Genomic DNA, 23734 nt, shown 5'->3' on the forward strand with positions numbered 1-23734 from the left:
ACCCGTAGTTCGGCAGCCTCCGCCACGTGCCTGGAGGGCCCCGCCCCCTGTTTTTCACCACAAACTGAGCCGCACAAAAACCCTGGAAAAAAATCAATAAACATTTATTTGATACAGTCATTTTAATACATACAGTGATGGCCCGTCCCCACGCCACTCGGGACCAGGGCGCGGGGCGGGGACGAGGACCGGGAACAGATGGTCACAAGGCGGGCGGGGCCCGAACTCACCGTTGAAACATCTCGCAAATAAACACTTTGTAGATAGAATATATATGTATATATATATGGTTACAAGTGATAGCTGGAACCTCTTTCAAAATGCACTTATGTACTGAGAACTGGCATTAAAAAACCCAAACCAAGAAACCCAAAGCACGGGACGCCCGGCCGCGAGGCAGGGGAAAGCCTGGGGCCCCAGACCCGGGCCTGGGGGAGCCGCCTGGGGCCCCGCCAAACGCGGCACACGGGGATGGCCCCTCCCGGGGTCAGGCTCACTGGCTCCTTCCCTTCAGCGCCACCAGGCAGGAGGGCCAACGGTCACACAGGAGGCACCCTCACCTGCCTTTGCACCAGCAAATAAAGTGCATCCCATTTTCGTGTGAGCGTCGGCCCGGTGAGTCAGCCCTTCCGGGCCCTTTCCTGTTCTCAGGGCAGGGGGCGTGCGCTGAGCCAGAGGTAGATCTGCAGAAAGGGCCCCGACTGGGCCTCGGGCAGGGCCGGCGCCCACCACACTCTGGGGGTCAGCTATGCTGGTCCCTCTCACTGAGGGCTCCTGGAGGCCTATGTGGGCCAGCGTAGGGAGTGGGCAGACCCTGCTGAGCTCCACCCAGGGCCCTACCCCTTGGGAGGAGGGCTCTGCGGACCAGCATGTGGCAGAGGGAGGGCAGAAAGGAGGGGGTCAGACCCAACAGCCACTTCTGGCAGTAGCCCCCACGCCTACCTTGAAGACAAAGGGGGTTAAAGTGCTAAACATCAAGGTATTCAGGACTCCTCTTCCCACACCAGGGATTATCTGTGGGCTTTGGGAGTGTCCCGGAAACTCACCCCCAGCAAAAACCAGACCCTCTTCTCTTCTCCCCAAAGGCCAAGTACCTGAGGCTGGGGCAGGCACCACACCCTGCAGGTGTTCAGGTCCACCCTCCTCCCGCCATTGGTGGCAAGGACAAAGTGCACCTAGACCCCCGCCCAGTGCCTGCTCCCCTCCCCTCCCCTCCCCTCCCCTCATGAGGCTGCCCCAGCAGCAGCTGCCAGACCCCACCCTCCACCTCCGGCTCCTCCAGCTCCACCAGTGAAGCTCTGGGACACAGGAAGGAATGCCTCCCCCGACCCTCTGACGCTGGGTCACGCCCATCTCTGCCCCAGCCTCCGTCCTCTCATCGTCCTCTCATCAGGCCGAGGTGTGCGTGGGTGGGGGGAGTCCGGGTCTCCACACCCACTCCCTGGCACATCTGGCAAGGGCTGCTGAGGGTTGGAGCCTTCTGGCCCAAGGATGAAGCCAGAGACAGGAAGTGTCCTGCAACCCCAGTCCCCAAAGTGCTCCTGGAACTTGTCTCCCTACTACTGCAGGCCAAGCCCAGTGGGGCCCCTTCTCCCTGGGGGATGGGGGAGGGTGGGTGCTGGGGGCAGAGGCAGTGCCCAGTCAGTACTGCCTCCCTGAGCAGCAAGGGACCCAAACCCCAGAGACCCACGCCCTGGCCCAGCCCAACCCCCAGGCCCACCGTCTGCACCAGGAAACCCTTAGCACCAAATGTCAGATTGTGAGTGTTTGTATAAAAAACAATTTAAAAAAAAGGTTGTTACTTGTCACAGCAACAAGACTGGCATCCACTACACCCAGGAGACACACGCACACGGGCAAACATCAAAATTCTCATCGTCCAGGGTCAGTGGGGCCGAGCCCTCAGCCCACTCCCACCCACCCTGGAAAATGGCCTCCCTCCAAACCTACCCCCTCTGAGCCTCATCCTCCCTGCAATGCCGTGGTTGGAAGGCAGGACCCCAGGGAGGGAGCCACAGGCTGTGGCCACCTCTTCCAGGCACCCTGGACTCCCTGCCTGACCCCTGCCCTACCTATAGACCCAGCCGTCCTCAGGGCCACAAAGGGGCAAAGACAGCTCTGGAGCTGCCATCAACCTGCTGTGACTTTGGCCAAGCCCCTCCCCTGGCTGGCCTTCAGTTCCCATATCAAATGACCACACAACCAGAAACAATGGGGGCAGGTTAAAAAAAAAAGTGGGGAGGGGGCTCCCATGAGAGCTTGGCCACTGGGCCTACCCAGATTGGCAGACAGAAGGCTGCCTTTCCCCCAGTGGCCACTCAGAGCCAGGCCAGCTCTGCCCAGCTTCCTGCCCCACATGCCTATGGGCCCCAGCAAGACCCCAGGGCCCGAACTAGTCCGTCCCTACTCCACGAGGCTGCTCCAACCTAGGCCTGCAGTGCCAGAAGGCTGAACACTGGAGGAGAGCACACTCCAGGGGCCCCACAGCCCCAGGGCTGGCAGCTGTGTTGAAGGGCATCAAGCTTCTGCTGCCCTGTAGGTACAAGAAGCAAAACCCCTCCCTTACCCCAAGCTGGGAGAATTACAGACAGGCCTGGGGGGCAGGGCCTGAGCACAGCAGGGATCGCACTGACAAAGGAGGGGCAGGGGTGGGGGTAGTGGGCAGGCCTGGAGAGGTAGAAAACAGAAGCAAGGGGACCAAGTGGGTGGCCAAGGGCAGGCGGGAGCCTGTCAGGTCAGCATGGCAGTGGTCAGACAGGGGTCTGTCCTGGGAGGTAGCTGGGGGTGCTGGAGTTCCAGTGTTGGGTGGAGGTGAGGCCAGGATGGTGGCTGCCGGTGCCAGGTTGCTCAGGTGCCCTCACCAGCCCAGAACCACAGGTCACCAGGGATGCCTGAGCCTTGGGGTAGCCAGGGAAGGGACCCGGCAGGGCCTGAGGAAGCGGAGCCGGGGGGCCAAAGGCCATCTGCCTACTCTGCGCTGCAGCCCCTGTGGCACCAAGACCCCAGACACATTCCCATGAGGAGGGGCAACCCTCCTGGCTATTGCACTTCTGCTGGGCACACCTTGGGGAGCCCAACCCAGGTGTGCCCTGTGGCAGCCTTAACAGGGGAAGGGCCACCTTCAGGGAAGGGAGAGTGGCTGGTTGCCCCACTGGACGGATGAAGAGGCGGGGGTGGGGGATGGAGAACTGGAGGACAGAGGTCCCGGAGCTGGCCCTGCCTTGAACAGAGGGCGGTGTGGCGGCTGCATGGGGGCCAGGCCCCACGCACCAAGCTCACTTTTCAGGCGCCTTGCTGACTCCCACCTTCCGGCCGGTGGAGCCCCGGGCCCCCTTGTCTCTGCATCCTGGAGGCCAGTCGTCCCGGCGCGGGGGCAGCTTGGCCACAGGCTCCTCTGGGGTCCGCTCCTTGGGCTTTCGGCCCCGCTTCTTTCCACCTGCCAGATTTTTCTTCTTTTCCTTCTTGGGCACCAATGAGTCCTGGCTCCTGTGTTTGGGAGGTGGATCTGCTGATGTTCGGAACCAGTTCTGGGGAGAGAAAAGCGCTGATGAAGACCTGGGACTGGATGCTGAGCACCTGAGCCAGGCGTAGCCTGAGAGCTGAAGACCTATCAGCCTTCAGGACCAGGCAAGCACCTGCAGCAGGGCTGGACACAGCCTTCAGGACCAGGCAAGCACCTGCAGCAGGGGGCTGGACACAGCCTTCAGGACCAGGCAGGCACCTGCAGCAGGGCTGGACACAGCCTTCAGGACCAGGCAGGCACCTGCAGCAGGGCTGGACACAGCCTTCAGGACCAGGCAGGCACCTGCAGCAGGGGGCTGCACACAGCCTTCAGGACCAGGCAGGCACCTGCAGCAGGGCTGGACACAGCCTTCAGGACCAGGCAGGCACCTGCAGCAGGGGGCTGGACACAGCCTTCAGGACCAGGCAGGCACCTGCAGCAGGGGGCTGGACACAGCCTTTGGGACCAGGCAGGCACCTGCAGGGGGCTGGACACAGCCTTCGGGACCAGGCAAGCACCTGCAGCAGGGCTGGACACAGCCTTCGGGACCAGGCAGGCACCTGCAGCAGGGCTGGACACAGCCTTCAGGACCAGGCAGGCACCTGCAGCAGGGGGCTGGACACAGCCTTCGGGACCAGGCAAGCACCTGCAGGGGGCTGGACACAGCCTTCGGGACCAGGCAAGCACCTGCAGCAGGGCTGGACACAGCCTTCGGGACCAGGCAAGCACCTGCAGGGGGCTGAAGCCTTCAGGACCAGGCAAGCACCTGCAGGGGGCTGAACACAGCCTTCAGGACCAGGCAAGCACCTGCAGCGGGCTGGACACAGCCTTCAGGACCAGGCAAGCACCTGCAGCAGGGCTGGACACAGCCTTCAGGACCAGGCAAGCACCTGCAGCAGGGCTGGACACAGCCTTCAGGACCAGGCAGGCACCTGCAGCAGGGGGCTGGACACAGCCTTCAGGACCAGGCAGGCACCTGCAGCAGGGGGCTGGACACAGCCTTTGGGACCAGGCAAGCACCTGCAGCAGGGCTGGACACAGCCTTTGGGACCAGGCAAGCACCTGCAGCAGGGCTGGACACAGCCTTCGGGACCAGGCAAACACCTGCAGCAGGGCTGCTGGGGGCTGGACAGGCGGACACCCCGAGGGCAGCTCCAGCTCAGGGTGCAAGCCTCCCAGTTCTCCCAGGGAAGCCAGACCCCACTTTGAGGAGAAACTACCAGATTTCTCCACGTTGGCCACTCTCCCAGGCACACCCCATGCAGGCCACTGACCTCTCCACCCCCAAGGGGTGCCCAACCCCAGCCCTGTCCCCTCCTGGGCTAGCCCCCAGCCACAGGCCCTGGTGATGGCCCTCGCACCTCTGCGTGGGTCTTCAGGATGTGGTATTTGACGCCACTCTCAGAGCTGAACTCCTTCGGACACAGCAGACAGCGGTACTTCCCTGCCAGGTGGGCCCCCTGCAATGCATAGGCAGGCCAGTGCCCCAGCCCTTGGAGGACCCAGATCTGTCCTAAGCCCCTACTCATGGCTAAAGGGTCAGAGTCAGCGGTGGCCCAAGGAAAGCTGTGGCTGTCTGTGCCAGACAATGCAGGGGGCCACTGGGTTACCAGGGCGGCAGGGGTGGTAGGGGACAGGAAGGGTAGGGAGAGGCAGGTGCCCAGGGGAAGAGTTGCAGACCTTTGCCGAGCATCCCTTATTCTAAGCCAGTGTGCCATCTGCGTGGGTCGGGGTGCCCACCCATGCCTACATGGACGCAGAGCTCCAAGGACAGGACTAGGACTCGTTGTCTTGTGGCTGGGGTTGGGGCGAGGGAGGTGTCCTAGGCTGGCCATCAGCCACCGGCTAGTCTCTGGGTTCGTGGAAGAGGAGGCCACGTAGAAAAAGTAGGGGACAAGGCAGGGTCCCTCACTACTGTGTGGGAAGCCCGTGTGGGGTGAGCTGGGAGCTCTGAGTGCAGCGCACCTGGCCGTGGGGCAGGCCCCAGAACTGACCTTACTGCAGCTGGCGAGATGAGCCTTGAGTCCGGACACGCTGGAGTAGATGGCTTCACAGCACTGCAGGGAAGGGAGCCGTGGGCGAAGGCCTCTGGTGGGCACCCCACACCAAGATATACCCCTGCCCTACCCCAGGGGATCTCTGAGGCTCTTTGGGGCAAGTGAGGGGGTGTGAGTCCTGGGGACTGGGCAGGCTGGGCATGTGAGGCCTGGGGTGGGCTTGGGCACCTCCTGAAAGCTCTCAGCCTCTGTTCCTGCTCAGAGGGCCACACCCAGGCTCTGTCCCTGTATGGCTCCCCACGCCCCCCACCCGGCTGCCTCCGCTCACGTCGTTGGGACAGTTGACGTGGCCTTTCTCCTTCACTTCATTCTTCCATGCCTCTAGCAGCTGGGGGTTCAGCGTGGGGAGCCCTGGTCGAGTGTAGTTGAGCTGTGAATTCGACAGCACCAGGGTGAGCCCGAGGCCAGAAGACACCCCAGCTGCTCTAAGAACACTCGCCTCGGCAGCAGGCGACACTCGCCGCAGATGGCGGGGGCAGCGGGTGGCCCAGGTCACAGCAGTGGCTGTCCCAAGTCTCAGGCCAAGGCATGCCCCACGCAGAGGCCACGGCGCTGTCCACAGCCCTGGGGGGGGCAGCTCACCCGTGCGGTCTCGGGCACAAGGTCATCCTTCATGCGCCGCTTGGTCCAGTCGCGGGCCAGCTCGTCCTCCGCTATCTCCTGCAGGTGGAACACCGCCACCTGGGCCGACGTGCGGCGGACACGCCCGCTTGGGGTCCGCTCCACACCCAGCGGGTCCTCAGCCTCAGGGGACTTGTCTGTGGGCTCCTCAGGGGGCTGGAGGGCAGGAAGGCATGGAGGCTAGAGTGAGCCGCGGGAGCAAGAGTCAGGTCAGCGCGCGGCGAGGCCACCCTAAGGCCGGTGGACCCACAGGCCTCCCAGTGTGCTGGGGACACGGCTGACGCAGGCAACCCGAGGGAACACGGAGGTTTCACCCTCCCGCCCACCAGGACACGCGTCTCTTACAGAGAGGGGTGGGAAACACACGCGTTGGGCGGCACATGGACAAATACAGTTGGCACCCAAGGCACACGGAACACACACGGCACACAGGAACAAGCACTGTGCCACAGAACAGAGAGCCACTCACGGGGGCCGTGTGCTCCGAGCGCACGTGGTAGTCGTGGCCAGCCTTGGATCGGTACGTCTTGCCACAGTGGGTGCAGGGGAAGGAGGGGCTGTCCACCTCGCAGGGCGGCTTCCCGCAGCGCCGCTGGTGGTACTGGTAGCCCATGAGGCTGGAGAAGGCAGCCCCGCAACCCTGGGGGTCAGGCCAGAGGGTGGGTGAGTGGCCAGCAGGGCCCCCCCACCCCACACTGCCGCGGCCCCCCACTGACCTCCTGGGGGCAGCGCAGCCGTCCCATCTGCTTCAGCACCTTGCGCAGCCTCTCGCGCTCCTCCTGCTCGCCCCCCTCGGAGGCCTCGGCGTCAGAGGGCTGGGGACGGGGTGAGCATCCTTGACCCGGCACCATCGCCACGGAGCCCTGCCCTGGCCCCGCCCCACCCAGGTGTTGGGCCACCATTGTCCGAGGTTAGAAACCGGGGGCACTGCGGTGAAGGTGGGGTGCGAGGTCAGAGGTCACGCTGGACGGGAGCTGGGGGCCCGACGGTACCTTGGCACTGTGCTCGGCCATAGTGTGGTAGTTGAGGCCGGCTTTGGACTTGAACTGCTTCCGGCAGTGCTGGCACTTGAGTGCATCCTGAAGCTGCAGATGGCCCACGTGTGAGAAGCCTGCCTGGGGCCGGGGCGCCTCCCTCCCAGCGCCTTCCGGGAGCTGCCTTACCTTCTGACACACCTCCATGTGCTTCTTGAGCCCCACGAGAGTCTTCCGGGTGACCACGTTGCAGGTGGGGCAGACGGCTTCCCCGCGCTCATGGATGGCCCTCTGCCACTGCTCTTCAGGGCCACCTGTGGGTAAGGCAGGGGCCTCGAAGGCTTGTGGGGGCTGCTGGGTGGCCCAGACTCCAGGCACAGAATCCAGTCTCCACACTCAGCCCCCATCCCTGTGCTGTGGGATCTACCCGCCGTCTAGAGCTGCCCTGAGCCCCTGCCAGGCAGCCCCTACCTGGAGCTGGGTGGGCCACAGGGGCCGGTGCCTCCTTGCTGACAGTGATGGGGGCAGCTGGCACCTTCTTCCGGGCGTCCTCAGGGCCTGGCACCTCCTGCTTCTTGGAGCGGTGAACTCGGGCCTTGTCCTCAGCTTTGACCAGGCCTGTGTGCACACATGGGGTGGAGAGAAACAGGGATGGGCTCAGGGGCTGCCGCTCAGTGGACAGCCCCAGCCCTGGAGGTGCACACCGGGCTGGGGTCTTACCTTTGAGCCCAAAGGTCCCTGAGATGGATGGCTGCTCCCCTGTAAACTTTTTGGGTGTTTTCTGTTTCCTTCCTGACTCGGGGAGAGAAAACGGGGGCCAAGATTCTGGTGAAATAACCGTCAGGAGGCCGAGCCTGCCCCGGCCGCCACCCCTGGAGCTCTCATCTTACTGTGCTTTGTGCGCTCCGGGTCCTCCTCAGGCGGGGATGCGGGGCCTGCAGCCTTCAGTGCCTCCATGCCCCCTGACGGCCTGCTGCCTGGCGACAAGGAGCCACTGCTGGTGTCTGCACTCAGCTGGAAGGCCGAGCTCTGGCCCATGGAGGAGGGGCCGTACTCCCCATTCTCTGGCCTGGCCTGCTTGGGTGGAATTGGGCAGGTGTCCAGGCTGTCCGCAGCCCTGCAGGGAGCAGGTGAGGTGAGGGCCAGGAGGGCCTAACTGTGGGCCCCATTACCACTGTTCCCTGACCTGGGACGAGCCCCCATACCTTTTCTTACCACTGTTCCCTGACCTGGGACGAGCCCCCATACCTTTTCTTACCACTGTTCCTCCCCGACCTGGGACGAGCCCCCATACCTTTTCTTACCACTGTTCCTCCCTGTGGCACGAGGTGCTTTGTTCTCCGACCTGGTCAGCAGCACCATTTTGCAGGGCGGTGTGTGTCTGCTGATAGCAATGGGCCTGCTGACTGTCACCGGCTTGCTGACCACAATGGGCCTGCTGACTGTCACTGGCTTGGTGACCGGCACGGGTTTTGTAACTGTCACAAGCTTTGTGACCGTAATGGGTTTGGTGACAGGTACGGGTTTGGTGACCGGCACAGACTTGGTGACTGTGATGGGTTTGGTGACCGGCATGGCCTTGGTGACGGGCATGGGCCTGCTGACTGTGACAGGTTTGGTGACCGGCATGGGCCTAGTGACCGGGATGGCCTTGTTGACTGGCATGGGTCTGCCGACCGAGACTGGCTTGCTGATGCCAATGGGTTTGCTGACACCCACAGGTTTGCCAATAGTGACAGGTTTGCTCACTCCGATGGGCTTGCTGACCCCAACAGGCCGGCTGATGGTGACCGGCCTGCTGATGGGCCCAGGCTTGGAGGCAGGCAGGGGTCGGTCCATGTGGTTCCAGATCCGGTGTTTCTCCAGCTGGGTCTTAGAGGTGAATGCGGCCTCGCAGAAGGGGCAGGGGAAGGCCAGGCGATCTGAGATGGCACCCTGGGCAGGGAAGGGAAGGTGTGGGACAGGGCCCCAAGGGCCTCTGCCCAGACACACCCCAAGGCCTCCTCTTCCCCAACCCACAGTCCCTTACCCCTTGGCACCGCTGGTAATGGTACTTGAGCCCATAGATGCTGGGGAACTCCAGCCAGCACCCTGAGTTTGGACACTTCACCCTCGAGTGTGCCTTGAACTCATCCTTCCAGTCGTTCATCAGGGAGAGCTAGGCGTGGGGAAAGGTGGTGCTGCTGAGCCGCAGCCACCTGGGCCACTGCCAGCCCGAGCCCCAGACTCAGAGCCCCCCCGGGCCTGCAGGGCACACACACCACATGAGCCCCTCGACCTCGGGACTGCAGTGGGAATTCAAGCCACCTGGCAGGGGCCATGCACAAGACCCGTTCTAGGAGCCCACCAACGCGATCCCCCGAATCTCCCGGCACATCAGATACAAAGCCAGGCCACGTGAAGTCTGCCAGGCCAGTGCCCACATCTTGAGGCATAGAGTTGGTACCAGATGTGCAGAGGACAAATCAGGGCAGGGCAGTGGCTGGATAGGGAGACCCCAGCATGAGCCCCACCATGGTCCTGAGGGAGCTCACAGGAATGTCTCGGAGGGCCTGGTTCTCGGCTTTTGGCCGCCCCTTTTTCTTCCCTTCTGTCTTGTCACTGGTTGGACTTCCTGGGTCAAAGCAGAGAGGGGCCTGGCCGGGCACTGTCTGTCCACCACGGACCACCGGCATCCCTGCAGCACACAACACAGCAAGGCTCGGAAGCTGTGTAGCACTGCCTACCACCGGCGGCTGCACAGGCCCACAGTGAGCACCGCTGTCCCAACACCAGGGCACCGGGGGCAGGGGCTGCGGCCAGCTGAGGACAAGAACCCAGGACCCTGGGCTATGTCCAAGGCAACCCCTACCCTGGTAAGGTCCTTGGGAACTCTAGGGGCCTAGCTGGGTACCTGGAGACAGGACGCCCAGGGCAATGGTCCACTCCTACCACTTGCTGCCCAGAACCATCTGGAATTGACTCTGGCCCTGACTCCTCTTACCCATCTTCGGTGGGTCATGCAGCATTGGAAGTCGGACCTCCTTTCGGCTGCCATCCTTCCCGGGACCACTCTTGCTGGACCCCGGGAGCCGACGGCCTCCAACGCAGAAAGGATCCGTCATCTCTGCAGAGCAAGTAGACAATCTGTGAAGCCTGACGGGCCCCACTTGGAACACGTGGTGAGGCTGCCCTGGAGCCCTGCCCTTGGCAGGTCCTCTCTGGTCAGGGAAGAGGGGCCTGCCTTCCTGTGGTTTTGTTCACGTGGGAAAAGCAAGTGATGGGGGCTTCTGACTTAGGGGAGGGGCTGCCAGTCAAGGTCTCCCCAGATAACCCAGGAGTCATCATCAGTTTGGAAGGATCTAGTCCTGTCCTGAGACCCTCACCAACTTCCAGACCCCCTTCCCAACACGCAGCTCCACAGTGTACGCAGCTCCACAGTGTGCGTAGCCCCACAGCTGTGAAGATGATGCCGAAGGTGATGCACTCCTACCCAGTGCTGGGAGGGGGTGTGCCCCTGGGAGAGGTGCCTTGTGCAGGAGGAAGGAGGCTGGCAACATTCCTCCAGGGGCCAATTATGTCTCCGATGATGGCTGCTGGCTCACAAGCTGCCCGGGCCCAGCAGTGGGGGCACAGCTTCTCACTGGGGCCCTCATACCTTCCCATGCTGACTTGATGCAATGCCAGCCTACCCAGGCAGGTACCCTTGGAATCTTCTCTCCAGACACAGATGGAAAACAGCCAAGGTGGGCACTGAGGACCCCCGGCCCAATCTGGCACTGCACCAAGCTCCCGTCCCTGTGCCGGCTGAACTATCCTACCTGATGCTCTTCGCAGACTTGTCTCCAGGCTTGGCAGGCTGACCCGCCCCCCACCTCTCTCTGGATCCTCTCAGTCCTCTGCCTACAGACCCACCACTACCACTTCAGCCAAACAAGTCGTGGAAGCACCAGCAGTGAAGGCCCAGGATGCTGGCCAGAGAGAACGCCCTGCTGCCCAAGGCTGGGGCCCCCGAGGGCCTGTGCTGCTGGGAACCCCATCCTGAGAGCTGGGGAGCAGAGGAGACTCTGGGCCCAGCCCTGTGGAAAAGCCACGGAAGGGGGTGGGACAGGAAGCAGGGTGAGGGTTGGGTGGGCAGGTGGCCCCCTCCTGATAGCTTCTAATTAACTTGGATCCGAGGGGATGGGAAGGGGCTGCTGTGTCCAGGAGGGCCAGAGAGCTGAGGTCAGAGGTCAGGACAGTCACTGCCCATTGCCAAGGGGGAGGCCAGTGTCCGGGGACAAAGTTCTCTGGAAGCCCTCACTTTGCAACTTTGAAAGGAGACAGGGCCGGCATGAGTCATCCCAGCACCTGATGACCCCGGTGGCCTGGGGTGCAGGTGCCTGCTGAGGCCCCACTTCCAATTTTTCTGAAGCCTGGGAGAAGAATTCAGAATAGTGGGACCTGAGGCCAGGGCCAGCCTGGGAGGCAGAGACGAGACTGGCGCCCCGGATGAGAAGGGGCTTCGGCCCTCCCGAGCCCAGCGGGGACACAGAGCCCTCGCGGGGAGAGGGGGCTCCGCCGCGCTGCGCGCAGGAGACGCCAGCAGCGGGTCTGCCGCGTAGGCCGTTCGGCCCGGGACCCCGGCCCAGGCCTGGCGCGCGGGTGAGCGCGGCCAGGGACGCGCACCTGGGGCCAGCCTCGCCACCCACCTGTCACCTGGGGCCGGGAGCGGGCGCGGGGCGCGGGGCGCGGGGCGCGGGCCTCGGCCTGGCCGGGCAGGGCCGATCGCGGGCGCGGGGTGGGGGGGCGAAGGCAGTGAACCAAAATGGCGACTTTTTCTGGAGAAGGAGGAGGCAGGAAGACGGCGCCGGCGCGGGGCGCGGGGGCTCGGGCGCGGCGGGGGGCGGGGGGGCTCCGGGCCCGGCCCCCTCCTTGGCCTGCGCGCAGGGTCGAGATCCGGGACGCGGTGGGCGCCGGGGCTGCGGCCAGAATGGGTCCGGGGCGCGGCCGGGCGCTTACCTGCGGCGCCCAGCGGGGCTGCGGCCGGGCCGGGCCGGGCCGGGCCGGGGGGCGCGGGGCGCGGGGCGCGGGGCGCTGGGTCCGGGCGGCGCAGGCTGCGCGCCGCGCTGCGCACATGCGCGCTCCCGCCCCTCCCACCTTTGACAGTTTTACTGCGGGGGGGAGGGGGCGAACTCTCGCGTTATTCCCGCGGCCGCTCCGCGACGGGGAGGGGGCGGGGAGGGGGCGGGGGCGGGGGAGAGGGCCCGGCGCTGGCCTGTGGTTCCCCCGCTCCGCGGTTCCGCCCCCGTCGGCCGGGCCCGCAGTCCAGAGTAGCCGGTTCTGCCGTCCTGGGGCGGGGGACGTTTTTTGGACAGTGGGGTAAACTGAGGCCCGATAGGGGCGCTAGGCACTGCCCGGAGTCCGGCGCGCACGGATTGAGGCGACCTGATTCCGCCGCATCCTGGCCCGCGCGGCGAGGGTGGTCTCTGGGCTCGGGACCCTGACCTCTGGCCCTGGGGGCCGTGCACCGGCAGCGCAGGATTCAGCCTTTTTCCAACTGGCCCTGAGACCACTTTTGCGACTGACCCCCGGAGGTGCCTGGCGGCTTAAGGCCATGGGGTTTTACTGGGGTCACTGACCATTGGGTCACCCTTTCCCAGCTCTGGGGGCAGTGGTTCTGAACCAGTGCCAGGGCCTTCTCTGCCCCACAGCTTGGGCTTCTGCAGGCAGGGGGCACTGGGGTCCGGTGTGGGCTGAGTGGTCTGGAGGTGGCGGAGCACTGACAGCACAGGACTTGGGAATGAATGAGACAGAGAAAGGTGTGGCTCTCCTAAAGAGGACGGGTAGGAGGCACCACACGGGACTGGCACAGGACCCACAAGAATCTCCCCCAGGAGAGCCTGCCTGCCTGCCTTCCTTCCCTCCCTTCCCTCTCTTACTTCCTTCTCTTCCTTCCCTTCCCTCCCTCCCTCCCTTCCTTCTTCCTTTCCTTCCTTTTTCCTTCCTTCCTTTTCTTTCCTTCCTTCTCTTTTCTTCCCTCCCTTCCTCCCTTCCTTCTCTTCCTTCCCTTCCCTCCCTCCCTCCCTTCCTTCTCTTCCTTCCCTTCCCTCCCTTCCTCCCTTCCTTCTCTTCCTTCCCTTCCCTCCCTCCCTTCCTCCCTTCCTTCTCTTCCTTCCCTTCCCCTCCCTCCCTCCCTTCCTTCTTCCTTCCTTCCTTTTCTCTTTCCTTCCTTCTCTTCTCTTCCCTCCCTCCCTTCCTCCCTTCTATTCCTTCCTCCCTTCCTTTTCTCCTTCCTTCCTTCCCTTCCTTCTCTTCCCTCCCTCCCTTTCTCCTTCCTTCCTTCCCTTCTCTCTCTTTCTTTTTCTCCCCTCCCCTCCCTTCTCCTCCCCTCCCTTCCCCTCCTCTCCTTTCTCTCCTTTCTCCTTCTCCGTCCTTTTTTTATTCTTGAGATAGGGTCTCGCTCTGTCATTCCGGCTGGAATGCAGTGGTGTGATCTTGGCTCACTGCAGCCTCTACCACCTGGGCTCAAGCAATCCTCCCACCTCGGCCTCCCAAGTAGCTGGAACTACAGGTGTGTGCCACCCCACCTGGCTAAGTTTTAAAGTATTCATAGAGACGAGGTCTTTCTGTGTTGACTAGGCTGGTCTTGAACTCCTGGGCTTAAGCCATCTTCCTGCCTCAGCCTCCCACGGTGTGGGCATTACAGGTGTGACCCACCGCCTCCGGCTAGGAGGGCATTTTTTTTTTTTTTTTTTTGAGACAGAGTCTGGCTCTGTAGCCCAGGCTGGAATGCAGTGGTGCGATCTCGGCTCACTGCAAGCTCCGCCTCCTGGGTTCATGCCATTCTCCTGCCTCGGCCAACCAAGTAGCTGGAACTACAGGCGCCCACCACCACGCCCGGCTAATTTTTTTTGTATTTTTAGTAGAGACGGAGTTTCACCCTGTTAGCCAGGATGGTCTCAATCTCCTGACCTCGTGATCCGCCCACCTCGGCCTCCCAAAGTGCTGGCATTACAGGCGTGAGCCACTGCGCCTGGCCTTAGGAGGGCCATTCTTACCTGTTCACAGCACCCATCTCCCAGGGAAGGCCTCAGGCCTCAGGAGGGAAGAGTCAAGGAGACTCTGGGTTTTCATCTTGTGCCCATAGGGCTTTTTTTTTTTTTTTTGAGATGGAGTCTCTCTCTCTGTTGCCCAGGCTGGAGTGCAGTGGCGCCATCTCTGCTCACTGCAACCTCCGCCTCCCAGGTTCAAGCAATTCTGCCTCAGCCCCCTGAGTAGCTGGGATTACAGGCACGTGCCACCATACCCAGCTGATTTTTTGTATTTTTAGTAGAGACGGGGTTTTACCAAGCTGGCCAGGCTGGTCTCGAACTCCTGACCTCGTGATCCACCCACCTCGGCCTCCCAAAGTGCTGGAATTACAGGCATGCGCCACCGCGCCCGCCAGCATTTTTTTTAAACCATGTGCATATATTACTTTGATAATTAAAACAGACTTTTAAAAGTTTCATAATGCCCCTTTTTGCATACTACAAATATTCTGGACTCCTTAAAATTGATGTGGACTGGAAGTTGCTAGTCAGGAAATGGAACTACCAGGTGTGTCTCCTTCGCTGGGGCCCTTCCGGCCCAGTCGGCCCCTTTCCCTGTACCCCGTGGAGCAAGCTCAGAGGCACTGCTAGGGGGTTGGGCAGTAAGATTTTTGCCTTTCCTCAAAGGGGCCTGGGATCTGCTTCACTCAAGGCTGGTGCAGAGCACTCACATGGAGATTGGAGGTTGGCTCTTATGGAAGAGGCAGTCAGTCAATCCTTCCCTCGGGAATCTGAGTCAGAGAGAGGCCAGTGCACACCAGCCTGTGTGACCCGAGGAGGAAGGGGAGGGCATTCCCTGTGAGGCTAGCGTCATCACGTTCTTCCCTTGTTGACCTTTCCCACCCTGGGGACGGGACCAGCAGGATTTCCTGAGGGGTCAGTGTGTGTCCCCTTAGGTGCAGCCAAGGCCGTCAGCTCTCCCTGTGTAAGTCTGGGTGTCCATACATGCGACCTGTTTGGGCATTGCCGTGTCAGGATATGACAGTGTCCCATGCTAGGTGAGACCAATGCCTGTCTGTATTTTAGCATCTGGGCGACTAGACCTCAGGGTACCTGGGGACAATGTGTCTGGATTTCAGCATCCATGTGTCCAGGCTGCGGCATGTCTCAGTGTCAGGGTGCTGGTGAGGGACGGCTGTTTTCTGTGAGCATCTACATGCCAGGGTGTCGTGGAATACATTGTGTTTGTGTGCACCGGGGATGTGCCGTGTCCCATGTGTTTCTATGTGTTAGGAGGTCGTTGTGTGTCTGCATGCTAGTATTTGTGTATTTGTGTAATGACATCTTTGTATGGGGGCATGCTGTTACATACCTTTATGTCTGTGTGTCTGGCCAACTACATGCATGTGTTTGTGTGTGTTGGTGTTTGCTGGTGTCAGTGTCATTGAGTCTCTGTGTGTGGTTTATGCTCTTATGTGTCTGATTGCTGTGTGTGTGTGTGTGTGTGTGTGTGCTGTGATCTGTGTGTGTTTGAGACAGGGTCTTGCTCTGTTGCCCAGGCTGGAGTGCAGTTGTGTGGTTAGAGCTCACTGTGCCTTGAACTCATGGGCTCAAGGAATCTTCCTGCCTCAGCCTCCCAAGTAGCTGGGACTACGGGTATGCGCCACCATGCCTGGCTAGTTTCAAAAGTTTTTTGTAGAGATGGGGTCTTGCTATGTCACACAGGCTGGTCTTGAACTCCTGGCCTCCAGCGACACTCCTGCCTTGGTCTCCCACAGTGCTGGGATTGCAGGCGTGAGCCACCGTACCAGGCCAGATGTTCGTGTTTTATCCCTGAACGTGTGAATGGGATCTTATTGGGAAAAGGGTATTTGCAGATGTGATGAAAGATCTTGTGATGAGGAGATTATCCTGTATTACCCAGGTAGCCCCAAATCCAAGCATCCTTATAAGAGAGAGACAGAGGGAGATTTAAGAGACAGAAGAGGAGGAGGTGATCTGATTACAGAGGCGGAGACGGGTAATGCCCATGCGCCCGAGTTCCCCCGGCAGCCACTGGAAGCTGGAGAGGTGAGGAGTCGCCCCAGGAGGCCCCGAGGGAGCTGGATTTTGGACTGCGGCCTCCAGAACTCCAGAGAGAATGAATGTCTGCTGTTCTCAGCACCCCTCCGTGGTCCTCTGTCACGGCAGCCGCGGGACCCTCACGCACTGTCTGGGCCGTCCCTTCCAGCGTGTCGGGCGTTGTGTCCAGCACTGGGGACCGCCCGCAGGCGTGACTTGAGCCCTGTTTCCAGCCTCTGCGCGGGGTTGCCCAGACGCCCCTCCAGGGCGCGACACCACTGCCCCCTGGTGGCCGCGGCTGCCCAGACACCCTCTCCTCGCAGACCCAGCACGGCCAGCACTTGGGAACCAGCTTTATTTCTGATTTTTTTTTTTTTTTTTGTCAGAGTATAAAAAAGTGAGCGCAAAACAAGGAAGACGAGACAGGCGTGCGTGGGCCAGGGCAAGACAGAGGAGAAGGGAGGGAAGCAGAGGCAGAAGGGCCCCTTGGGCGAAGGCTGATGGTGGGAGGCGGGCAGAATACTTGCGCAGCCACACGGGGGCAGGGATGAGGGTCTCCCCGTGGTGGGGGCTTACAGGATGGGAGCGGCCAGGCCAGTTGTCCAAATTCCACCTGGGACCTGCAGTGACCAGCCTCGAGTCTGGAGGCTCAAAGCACACAGAGGGGACTGGGGGCTCAGCCTCATCTGTCCCTGAGATTTTCAGAAGCCACAAGGGGACTGGGAGAGGGCAGAGGCGCAAGAGGGTGGAGGCGGCCAGGGCCGCCCTCACTGTCCTTCCGCCAGGCAGCACCAGCCCCAAACCACCCAGAGAGGGGTTGCTCAGGCCTCTGGGAGGGTGTAAGGGGAGTGGCCCTGGGAAGGCCTCTCCCCTGAATCCAGGCCTCCTTGGGAAAGCAGCAATGGGAAGGCCCACGCACAAGGCCCTTGTTCTTGAGGGCGAGAGGGGGGAAGACCAAAAAAGCAAGATTTTCCCAAAGATAGGGCAGGGAGCACTGCTAAGCCTGGGCCCTGGGTGCGGAGCCACCTGGACAGGGCTGGGGTCCTTGTTGTGCCACATTTTGTCTCTGGCGCTTGGTCAATCTGGTCCTTTCTCAGCTTTACTTCTCATGAATAGCGGGGGTGTGGTGACGATGTATAAATGATGATGAAAGTGCTTGGCATGGTGCCCGTTAGGCGGGTGCTGATGGCCACTACTCTAGATGATGGGTTGGCCTGCTGGGCCCTGGCAGGTGCATGGGCACAAGCCACAGGGAGCCGAGGCAGCTTATGGTACCTGTGTGGGCCAACCTGGAGGTGCTGGGGAACGACCTAGAACTGGGCTGGGTGGGTGGACAGACAAGTGACTCAGCAGGCGATGGGGGACCGACATCACGTGGAGAGGGAAATGTAAATAAACAGACTCCCTGGGAGTCTAGGGGGGACATCCAAACCGGTTCTGGCTCCAGGCAGCTGCCCCACATGCTGCCAGCTACACCAGGGGAGGGCTTGGGCTCAGGTCCCAGGAGGTGGGGCCACACTCAAGCAGCCCCCTACCCACCCAGCCCCAGGGCACGACCTGGAATGTCCAACCAGAGGCGCCTGGAGGTGTGATCCTGGTCCTGTCTGTCCGTTGGGCCAGCCTGGCCGCCCCGGCATCCCGCAGGGTCCAAGAGGCGCTGCGGGGCCAGCTTGGCCTCCTCCCTAGCCGTGGACTCCCATCACAGTGCTGGGGTCTGGGTTCAAGCCTCAACAGCAGCTAGGACATTTTCCCGAAGGAAGCTGTGTGATGGAAGAGGGTGAGAACGGGGTGGGGTCTTTGGCATCATCTGCATTAGGGCCCTTACTGGGGCCCGCAGCCGACCTCCTGAGGTCATCCCACCCCGCGCTCAGAGGGGCTTCTCCATCAGCCCCCAGGCCTCTCTGGCACCTCACACTGACCTTGGCTGAGCAGCTGCAGGCTCCGCCCCTCCTCACGCACCTGCAGGCGGAGCACCTGCTGCAGCACCTCCTGCCTCTGGGCCTCCTGGGCCAGCCCCATCCGCTGCAGCTTCTCCGCATTCAGCCGCAGCAGTGCCCGGCCTGGGGAGAGGAAAGAGGGGCTGAGCTGAAGCCAACAGAGGCATCAAGAGCCAAGGCAAGGCTGGTGCCATGGCTCATGCCTGTGATCCCAGCACTTTGGGAGGCCGAGGCGGGCAGATCACTTGAGGTCAGGAGTTCAAGACCAGCCTGGACAACATGGTGAAACCCCGTTTCTACTAAAAATATAAAAATTAGCTGGGCTTGGTGGTGTGCGCCTGTAGTCCCAGCTACTCGGGAGGCTGAGGCGGGAGGATCACTTGAACCTGGGAGGTGGAGGTTGCAGTGAGCTGAGATCGTGCCACTGCACTCCAGACTGGATGACAGAGCGAGACTCCTTCTCAGAAACAAACAAACAAAAAACAAACTGAGCCAAGGCAGAAGCAGGGACTGAAAGAGAAAAAGGGAGGAGAGAGAGAGGAAGCGGGAAGCAGGGGCACAGAGAGACTTGGAGAGAGGGAGGAGAGAGAGAGGAAGCGGGGTATAGAGAAACTCAGAGGGAGAAAGAGAATCAGCAAAACACACAGAGACTTAAAGGAGAGAGGCAGAGGGAAAGGAAGGAGAGCAAAAGGCAGGGACGGAACAGAGAAAAGCCAGATGAAGACAGCACAGAGAGATGGGAAGAGACACAGAAGAAAGGCAGAGAGGTCTGGATGCAGTGGCTCACACCTGTAATCCCAGCACTTTGGGAGGCTAAGGCGGGCAGATCACCTGAGATCAGGAGTTCGAGATCATCCTGGGCAACATGGTGAAACCCCGTCTCTACTAAAAATACAAAATTAGCCAGGCGTGGTGGTGCATGCCTATAATCCCAGGTACTCGGGAGGCTGAGGCAGGAGAATCGTTTGAACCTGGCAGGCAGAGGACGTGGTGAGCCAATATCGCACCATTGCACTCAGCCTGGGCAACAGGAGTAAATCTCTGTCTCACCAAAAAAAAAAAAAAAAAAAAAAAGGCAGAGAGATAGAAAAGACAGATTCTGCAGAGACGAAGAACAGAGGGGAGGTTGATTCACAGGAGAAACTAGACAGACGAAAACAACAGCAAGAGAAAGGCAGGCTGAGTGCGGGGAAGAGACGCTCTGAGGCAGGTAGCCCCACTCCCACAGCACCCTCAGCGCCACTGTACCGGTGATGGCATGCTGGGAGAAGGCCTCCACGTAGACGAGGTAGTTGTGGGGACAGTGCTTCTTGAGCCACTTGCAGACGTCCTGCTGACTCCACAGGACCACGGGCCGGGTCAGGCCACCCAGTGAGGGGCTTGTATGGTACAGGCCATAGTGGTCAGAGTACAGCCGGCCCTGCAGGGGAGGGGCGTGGCAGGCAGAGTGAGAGTGGTGGAGAAGGAGGGCAGGGACGGAAGTGGGTGGAGTGGGTGGGTACCTGGGGGGTGTCTGTGCCGGGCTGCTGCAGGAGCTTGATTGGCCTGCTGCTGGCCGCCCTCTGGCTGCGGGAGTCATGCCACGTGAGGCTGGTGCCAGGTGTCCGAGGCAAGTGGCAGGGGATGCTCTCAGCTGACACCGTGTGCTCCAGGAGGGTCCGGCAGAAGCTGAAGTGGGCAGTGGCTGTGCGTGGGGGTGCCTGGTCAGGGCAGTCAAGGGCAGAACCAGAGGCTTCCTCTACTTGAGAGCTAGCTCCCTGCCCCATCTCCTCCACACTAGTGCGGGAAATCGCCTCCCCAGTGAGGGGTTCCCAAGCCTCCAAAGGAAGAAGGAAGTGTGCAGGACCTGTTTCGAGGACCTCACCCAGCACAAAAAGAGAAGAACTGGAAACACCTTTCATCTTGCAAGTCTACAGCCCTCACCCAGGGGAGCAGGATGGATTCTTAGATCAGAGGATGTGCCCTCTAGGGAAGGGAACCTGAGACATATGACAAGAGGAGCTATCCTGGGACAGCCCTGACCTCACCCTTGCCTTGGGCTGGCCCACAAGTCTTGCACACACCACACCAGACCGGGAAGTGCACACACGGCCTGCTTTGAGGAAAGGCAGATCCCGAGTCCAGGGAGGTCGTCTGTGCTGGGGAAACCGGGCTGAGGATGCTGCTTGCCCATCGCCATTGAAGGCACCCAGTTCACACAGCCCTATCTGGTGTTGGGGCCCGACTCACTGACTATGACTCATTGACAGCCTGAACTGTGGGCCAACTGACAAGCAGGGCTCACTCCGCAAACACGCGCTGGGCTCTCCAGCTGTGCCGCCCCCCACAGGGCCTGCAGCCCGGGACAACACCGGCCATGTGAATGGTGGGTACCCATTGGATATGGGCGGGTCAGCACAGGTATGTGGGGTGCAGCCATTGCTTGGGGACCCACGGTGATGCTCTCTGCTCCCTCTTCCCACAGTAACTGCATTAAAGTGTTTCATCTGAGCTTTGTCATCATCTCTGGGGGCACTGCTGACCTGAGTCTGGGGAGGCAGGCGTCTTGATCCAGGTCTGGTTACAGAGGGGCACCCCACATTCATTGTCAATGAATGAATGAATGAAGGCTCTGTATGGTGTCTGCAAGTGAACAGAGCCTGTGGGGAGACAGAAGGTGGGCACAGGCCTGCCCCTGTCTTTATAGCACCCAGGCCTTCAGCAGGGCAGGTGAGGTTCCCACGCTAGGGCCCGCATCCCATCCACCCTAGAGTGAGAGACCCTCCCGGCCTCAGACTCAGCCACCCACTCCACACCCAGGGCAGGGGTTGGGGATGTGTCTAGGAGGTCTAAGTATCGGCGGAAACCACATCCTACTTCCCCGTCCTCCCACCCCTGTAAGACTTATGAGACATAACACCTTCCGCCCCCATTCTTGCAACTTTCAGGAACCGGACCCCTGGGTGACTCCAAATTTGAGGTCTGGGGTCAGCAGAGGGTGTGCTTAGTGGGCCACCGCCCCGAGGTGGCCCCTAGTGCTGTGGGAAAAGGCTTATTCTAAGCCCGCGCCCTCCAGCGGACAGGCGCCGTGGTGTCCGGGCTTTGCAGGGCCTCGAGCGGCGGGGCTGGTGCAGAAGCGCGCGGCAGTCCGGGGAAACCCGTCGGACTCCTCAGCCCGCACGGCACCTGCCCCGGCCAAGCAGGCTCCGCCCATTTCCTGCCTGCACTCCGGGAGGGAGTTCCGTCCGTCCCGCGGTCTGTCGGTCCGGTCCCTCCCGCCCCAACGTCAGGATTCCAGAAGGAAATGCGGCGGGGGCACCGAGGCGGGATGTGACCTCGGCCCCCTTTCGGCCCCACTGCAAAAGCGGGGGAGGGTTTTCCCCGCGCGCAGAAAAAGGTGACCCGAGCGTAGTCCCAGCCTGGACACAGGCGCCCCGGCTTGTCACCCCCTCACCCCAAACCAAGGGCGCGCTGACCCCCAAGGCCTGAGGCTGGCTGCCCCCTAAAGCAGGACAAAGGCTACGGGACCCCGTTGAGCCGGGACCTCCGCCGAATACCCCCAGCCACCGCCGCTCGAAGCCCGCCGGGTCCCGCCCCGCCCCCGTGCCTCTGGGTCCCTGAGACCCCCGCCCGAGAAATCCCCGCTCCCCAGTCCAGCCCCGCTCACCGTCCACATCCCGGCGCTCCCCGAAGCCCGCGCGCACGGCCCCGGCGCGGCCACGCGGGGGGCTCAGCTTGGACCTCAGCTCGGTGAACATGGGGCCCGCGGGTGCCAGGCCCGCGCACACGCCCCTCGCCGAGTGCAGGGCGGCCGGTGTGGCCGGCGGGGAACGCGCGCCGCCGCCCCGCCCCGCCCCAGCCGGCCCCGCGCCCGAGCCGGTCCCCGCGGCCCGCGAGTGTGCGCGGCGAGGCACCTGCCGCCGAGCCCTGTGTGCCGGGCGCGCTCCGGGAGCTCCGAGGTGTGTCGGCGGCGCGCGGGCCTGCGTGCGCCAAGGCTGTCCGCCAGGGCGAGGGGCGTCCGTGCGCCCCTGGGCACGGCTCCGCGGAGGAGAGTCCCCGTGCACCTGCCGGGCGTCCTCTGAGGTCGGGCCCCTCTGTGCGTGGGGGTGGGCTGAGGGGCATCTTACAGGGGCCTTCTACCTACCGGGGCCAGGACAAGGGGCAGGTCAACCCCTCCCACACACTTTCCTCGGTCTCCTACGTCTTTACTCGCCCTCAAATAGGCACCCGCTTCCCCGGAGAAACCAGCTTGACTCTTGCTTACCGCCCACCCCACTGTGAACATCAGGGTGGTTCTCCCTTCCCTCTGCAGCCCCAGAACCTGGCTCAGTGCCCGGGGGAGAGGGGGCGGTACAGTGCTCTGTAACTGAAAGGGGCTTGCCTGGAGATGGGGCAGAGGGGAACTCCAAGGAGGCTGTAGCAGGCCGGAGCGGTGTGTTTGCTCCAGGAGTCCAGTGAGAAGTGCTGAGATGGGGCTGGGCTAGGGAACTGTGGTTGCCTGGTGCAGCAGCAGGCCAGGCTTGCAACCAGCTATTCGGCTTGCTCTGCCCAGGAGCCTGGGTGCTCTCCCTGGGTGTATGTAGGGGCTCTGGAGGATGTCTTACAGCAGGAGGACCAGAGATGCACACAGACATGTAGAAATGCATGCACAGAGTACAGTCATGCACTTGCACCCAAAACACGAGCACACGTGACCTCTGTGCACACACCCCACTAATCACACACAGAGAATTCACCCACATGCTTGACAGCCATGTTCATGTACTGACGTGTTCCCGACAGCTCAGCTGCGGTTATTTATTTCGTCAATTAGCTCTCCAGGAGCTAAGGATGTGGCCCTCACCAGAATGTCCAAGGCATGTTGGCGGGCGTGGGTGGGGTCTCTAGTCCCACTGGAGGGACAGATGCCTGAATGGGGGTTCAAGAATATGAGTGCTAAAAGCGTAGGGCAGCAGTGTGCCCATAACCAGTACACACAAGCTCTACACAACTGGACAGGGTACAGCTCTGCTCGGACAGGGCGCACCAGGGGCGAGGGCGGGCAGCTGGGCTGGTTCAGAGGGAGGGGGCCATGGGTTCAGAGGGAGGGGACCATGGGTCCTACCCTCACAGACAGGTCTCGGGACTGCATCAGAGCACTCGGGAAGCAGCAATGCCCCAGGCTGTTTTTAGCCCCCAGGGGCCAGTTAGGGTCCCAGTGCAAGCTCGACCTAGCTTCTTCCGCCTCTCCACGAGGAGGCGCTCCCGCGCACGCGCCTGCCACGTTCCTGCCCCCTAGCCGCGGCCGGAAGTCGTCGAACCAGCACGTCGGGACTTCCGCCCAGGGAATCGAAAGTGGGCGGGGCGTGTGCGGACTGAGCGCTCTGCTTCCGGGGCGCGGGTGACGCGACGACGGCGACACTTTGCTACGGAGTGCATCGGACGTCGAAGCCTAGAGTCTCTGCGTCTTTCCCTCTTCCGCTCCTCATTCCTTTCCTTCCTAGCCTTGGTCGTCGCCGCCACCATGAACAAGAAGAAGAAACCGTTCCTAGGGATGCCCGCGCCACTCGGCTACGTGCCGGGGCTGGGCCGGGGGTGAGGCCTGGGGGCGGCGCGCGAGGGGCGGGGACCC

General features: G+C 61.9%; 3 protein-coding genes and 1 long non-coding RNA gene across 11 annotated transcripts in view; 2 read left to right on the top strand and 2 right to left on the bottom strand.

The window, feature by feature from the left end:
• Window positions 1–83: 83 nt before the first annotated feature.
• ZNF512B (zinc finger protein 512B) lies at window positions 84–12258 on the bottom strand. Of its 3 annotated transcripts, none has more exons than XM_024352133.2 (17): window positions 12135–12258; window positions 10138–10260; window positions 9689–9831; window positions 9184–9312; window positions 8449–9089; window positions 8045–8271; window positions 7875–7946; window positions 7626–7772; window positions 7344–7468; window positions 7173–7265; window positions 6897–6995; window positions 6650–6820; window positions 6142–6336; window positions 5828–5929; window positions 5497–5559; window positions 4864–4962; window positions 84–3527 (listed from the first exon to the last, which is right to left on the bottom strand). In XM_024352133.2, exons 2-17 carry the CDS (start codon window positions 10256–10258, stop codon window positions 3276–3278), a joined length of 2679 nt encoding a protein of 892 aa, XP_024207901.1. In that variant the 5' UTR covers window positions 10259–10260; window positions 12135–12258; the 3' UTR covers window positions 84–3275. The 3 variants fall into 3 exon arrangements, with proteins under 3 accessions (XP_024207901.1, XP_063658834.1, XP_063658835.1); XM_063802764.1 differs by having other exon boundaries at window positions 6142–6360; window positions 12135–12213; XM_063802765.1 differs by lacking the exon at window positions 12135–12258 and adding an exon at window positions 11437–11751 and having other exon boundaries at window positions 6142–6360.
• Window positions 12259–12367: 109 nt separating this feature from the next.
• On the top strand, window positions 12368–16554 carry LOC107970101 (uncharacterized). The gene is made up of 3 exons (XR_008541285.2): window positions 12368–12709; window positions 13625–13686; window positions 16071–16554. It is a non-coding gene; the product is annotated as an uncharacterized LOC107970101 (long non-coding RNA).
• SAMD10 (sterile alpha motif domain containing 10) lies at window positions 16541–23499 on the bottom strand. 6 transcript variants are annotated; one of them, XM_063802404.1, is made up of 6 exons: window positions 23228–23499; window positions 20667–20766; window positions 19647–19828; window positions 19393–19564; window positions 18127–18267; window positions 16541–17967 (listed from the first exon to the last, which is right to left on the bottom strand). In XM_063802404.1, exons 1-6 carry the CDS (start codon window positions 23252–23254, stop codon window positions 17945–17947), a joined length of 645 nt encoding a protein of 214 aa, XP_063658474.1. In that variant the 5' UTR covers window positions 23255–23499; the 3' UTR covers window positions 16541–17944. The 6 variants fall into 6 exon arrangements, with proteins under 6 accessions (XP_063658474.1, XP_063658475.1, XP_063658473.1 ...); XM_063802405.1 differs by lacking the exon at window positions 23228–23499 and adding an exon at window positions 22388–22475; XM_063802403.1 differs by lacking the exon at window positions 23228–23499 and adding an exon at window positions 22268–22452.
• Window positions 23372–23734, top strand: part of PRPF6 (pre-mRNA processing factor 6) — a 49946-nt gene continuing 49583 nt past the window's right edge. The window contains exon 1 of the mRNA XM_016938284.4: window positions 23372–23697. Within this exon, the coding sequence (XP_016793773.1) occupies window positions 23627–23697 (71 nt within the window). The 5' untranslated portion in view covers window positions 23372–23626. The remainder of the gene's footprint in view (window positions 23698–23734) is intronic.

Source organism: Pan troglodytes, chromosome 21 (assembly GCF_028858775.2).
Source record: "Pan troglodytes isolate AG18354 chromosome 21, NHGRI_mPanTro3-v2.0_pri, whole genome shotgun sequence".
In the NCBI taxonomy this organism is placed as follows: domain Eukaryota; kingdom Metazoa; phylum Chordata; class Mammalia; order Primates; family Hominidae; genus Pan; species Pan troglodytes.

What these genes read in the sequence shown, in the direction of transcription:
- SAMD10 (XM_063802403.1), bottom strand. Translation starts at nt 22,408, where the DNA reads ATGTTCACAGTGGGGTGGGCGGTAAGCAAGAGTCAAGCTGGTTTCTCC. An exon ending in CTCCCAGCATGCCATCACCG is followed by an intron (nt 18,268 to 19,392) that starts GTACAGTGGCGC and finishes TCCTCTCCCCAG; the next exon opens with GCCGGGCACTGCTGCGGCTG. An exon ending in CCTGCAGCTGCTCAGCCAAG is followed by an intron (nt 17,968 to 18,126) that starts GTCAGTGTGAGG and finishes TCCATCACACAG; the next exon opens with CTTCCTTCGGGAAAATGTCC.
- ZNF512B (XM_063802764.1), bottom strand. Translation starts at nt 10,258, where the DNA reads ATGACGGATCCTTTCTGCGTTGGAGGCCGTCGGCTCCCGGGGTCCAGC. An exon ending in AGGCCCTCCGAGACATTCCT is followed by an intron (nt 9,313 to 9,688) that starts GTGAGCTCCCTC and finishes CCCCACGCCTAG; the next exon opens with CTCTCCCTGATGAACGACTG. An exon ending in ACATGGAGGTGTGTCAGAAG is followed by an intron (nt 7,266 to 7,343) that starts GTAAGGCAGCTC and finishes GGCCATCTGCAG; the next exon opens with CTTCAGGATGCACTCAAGTG.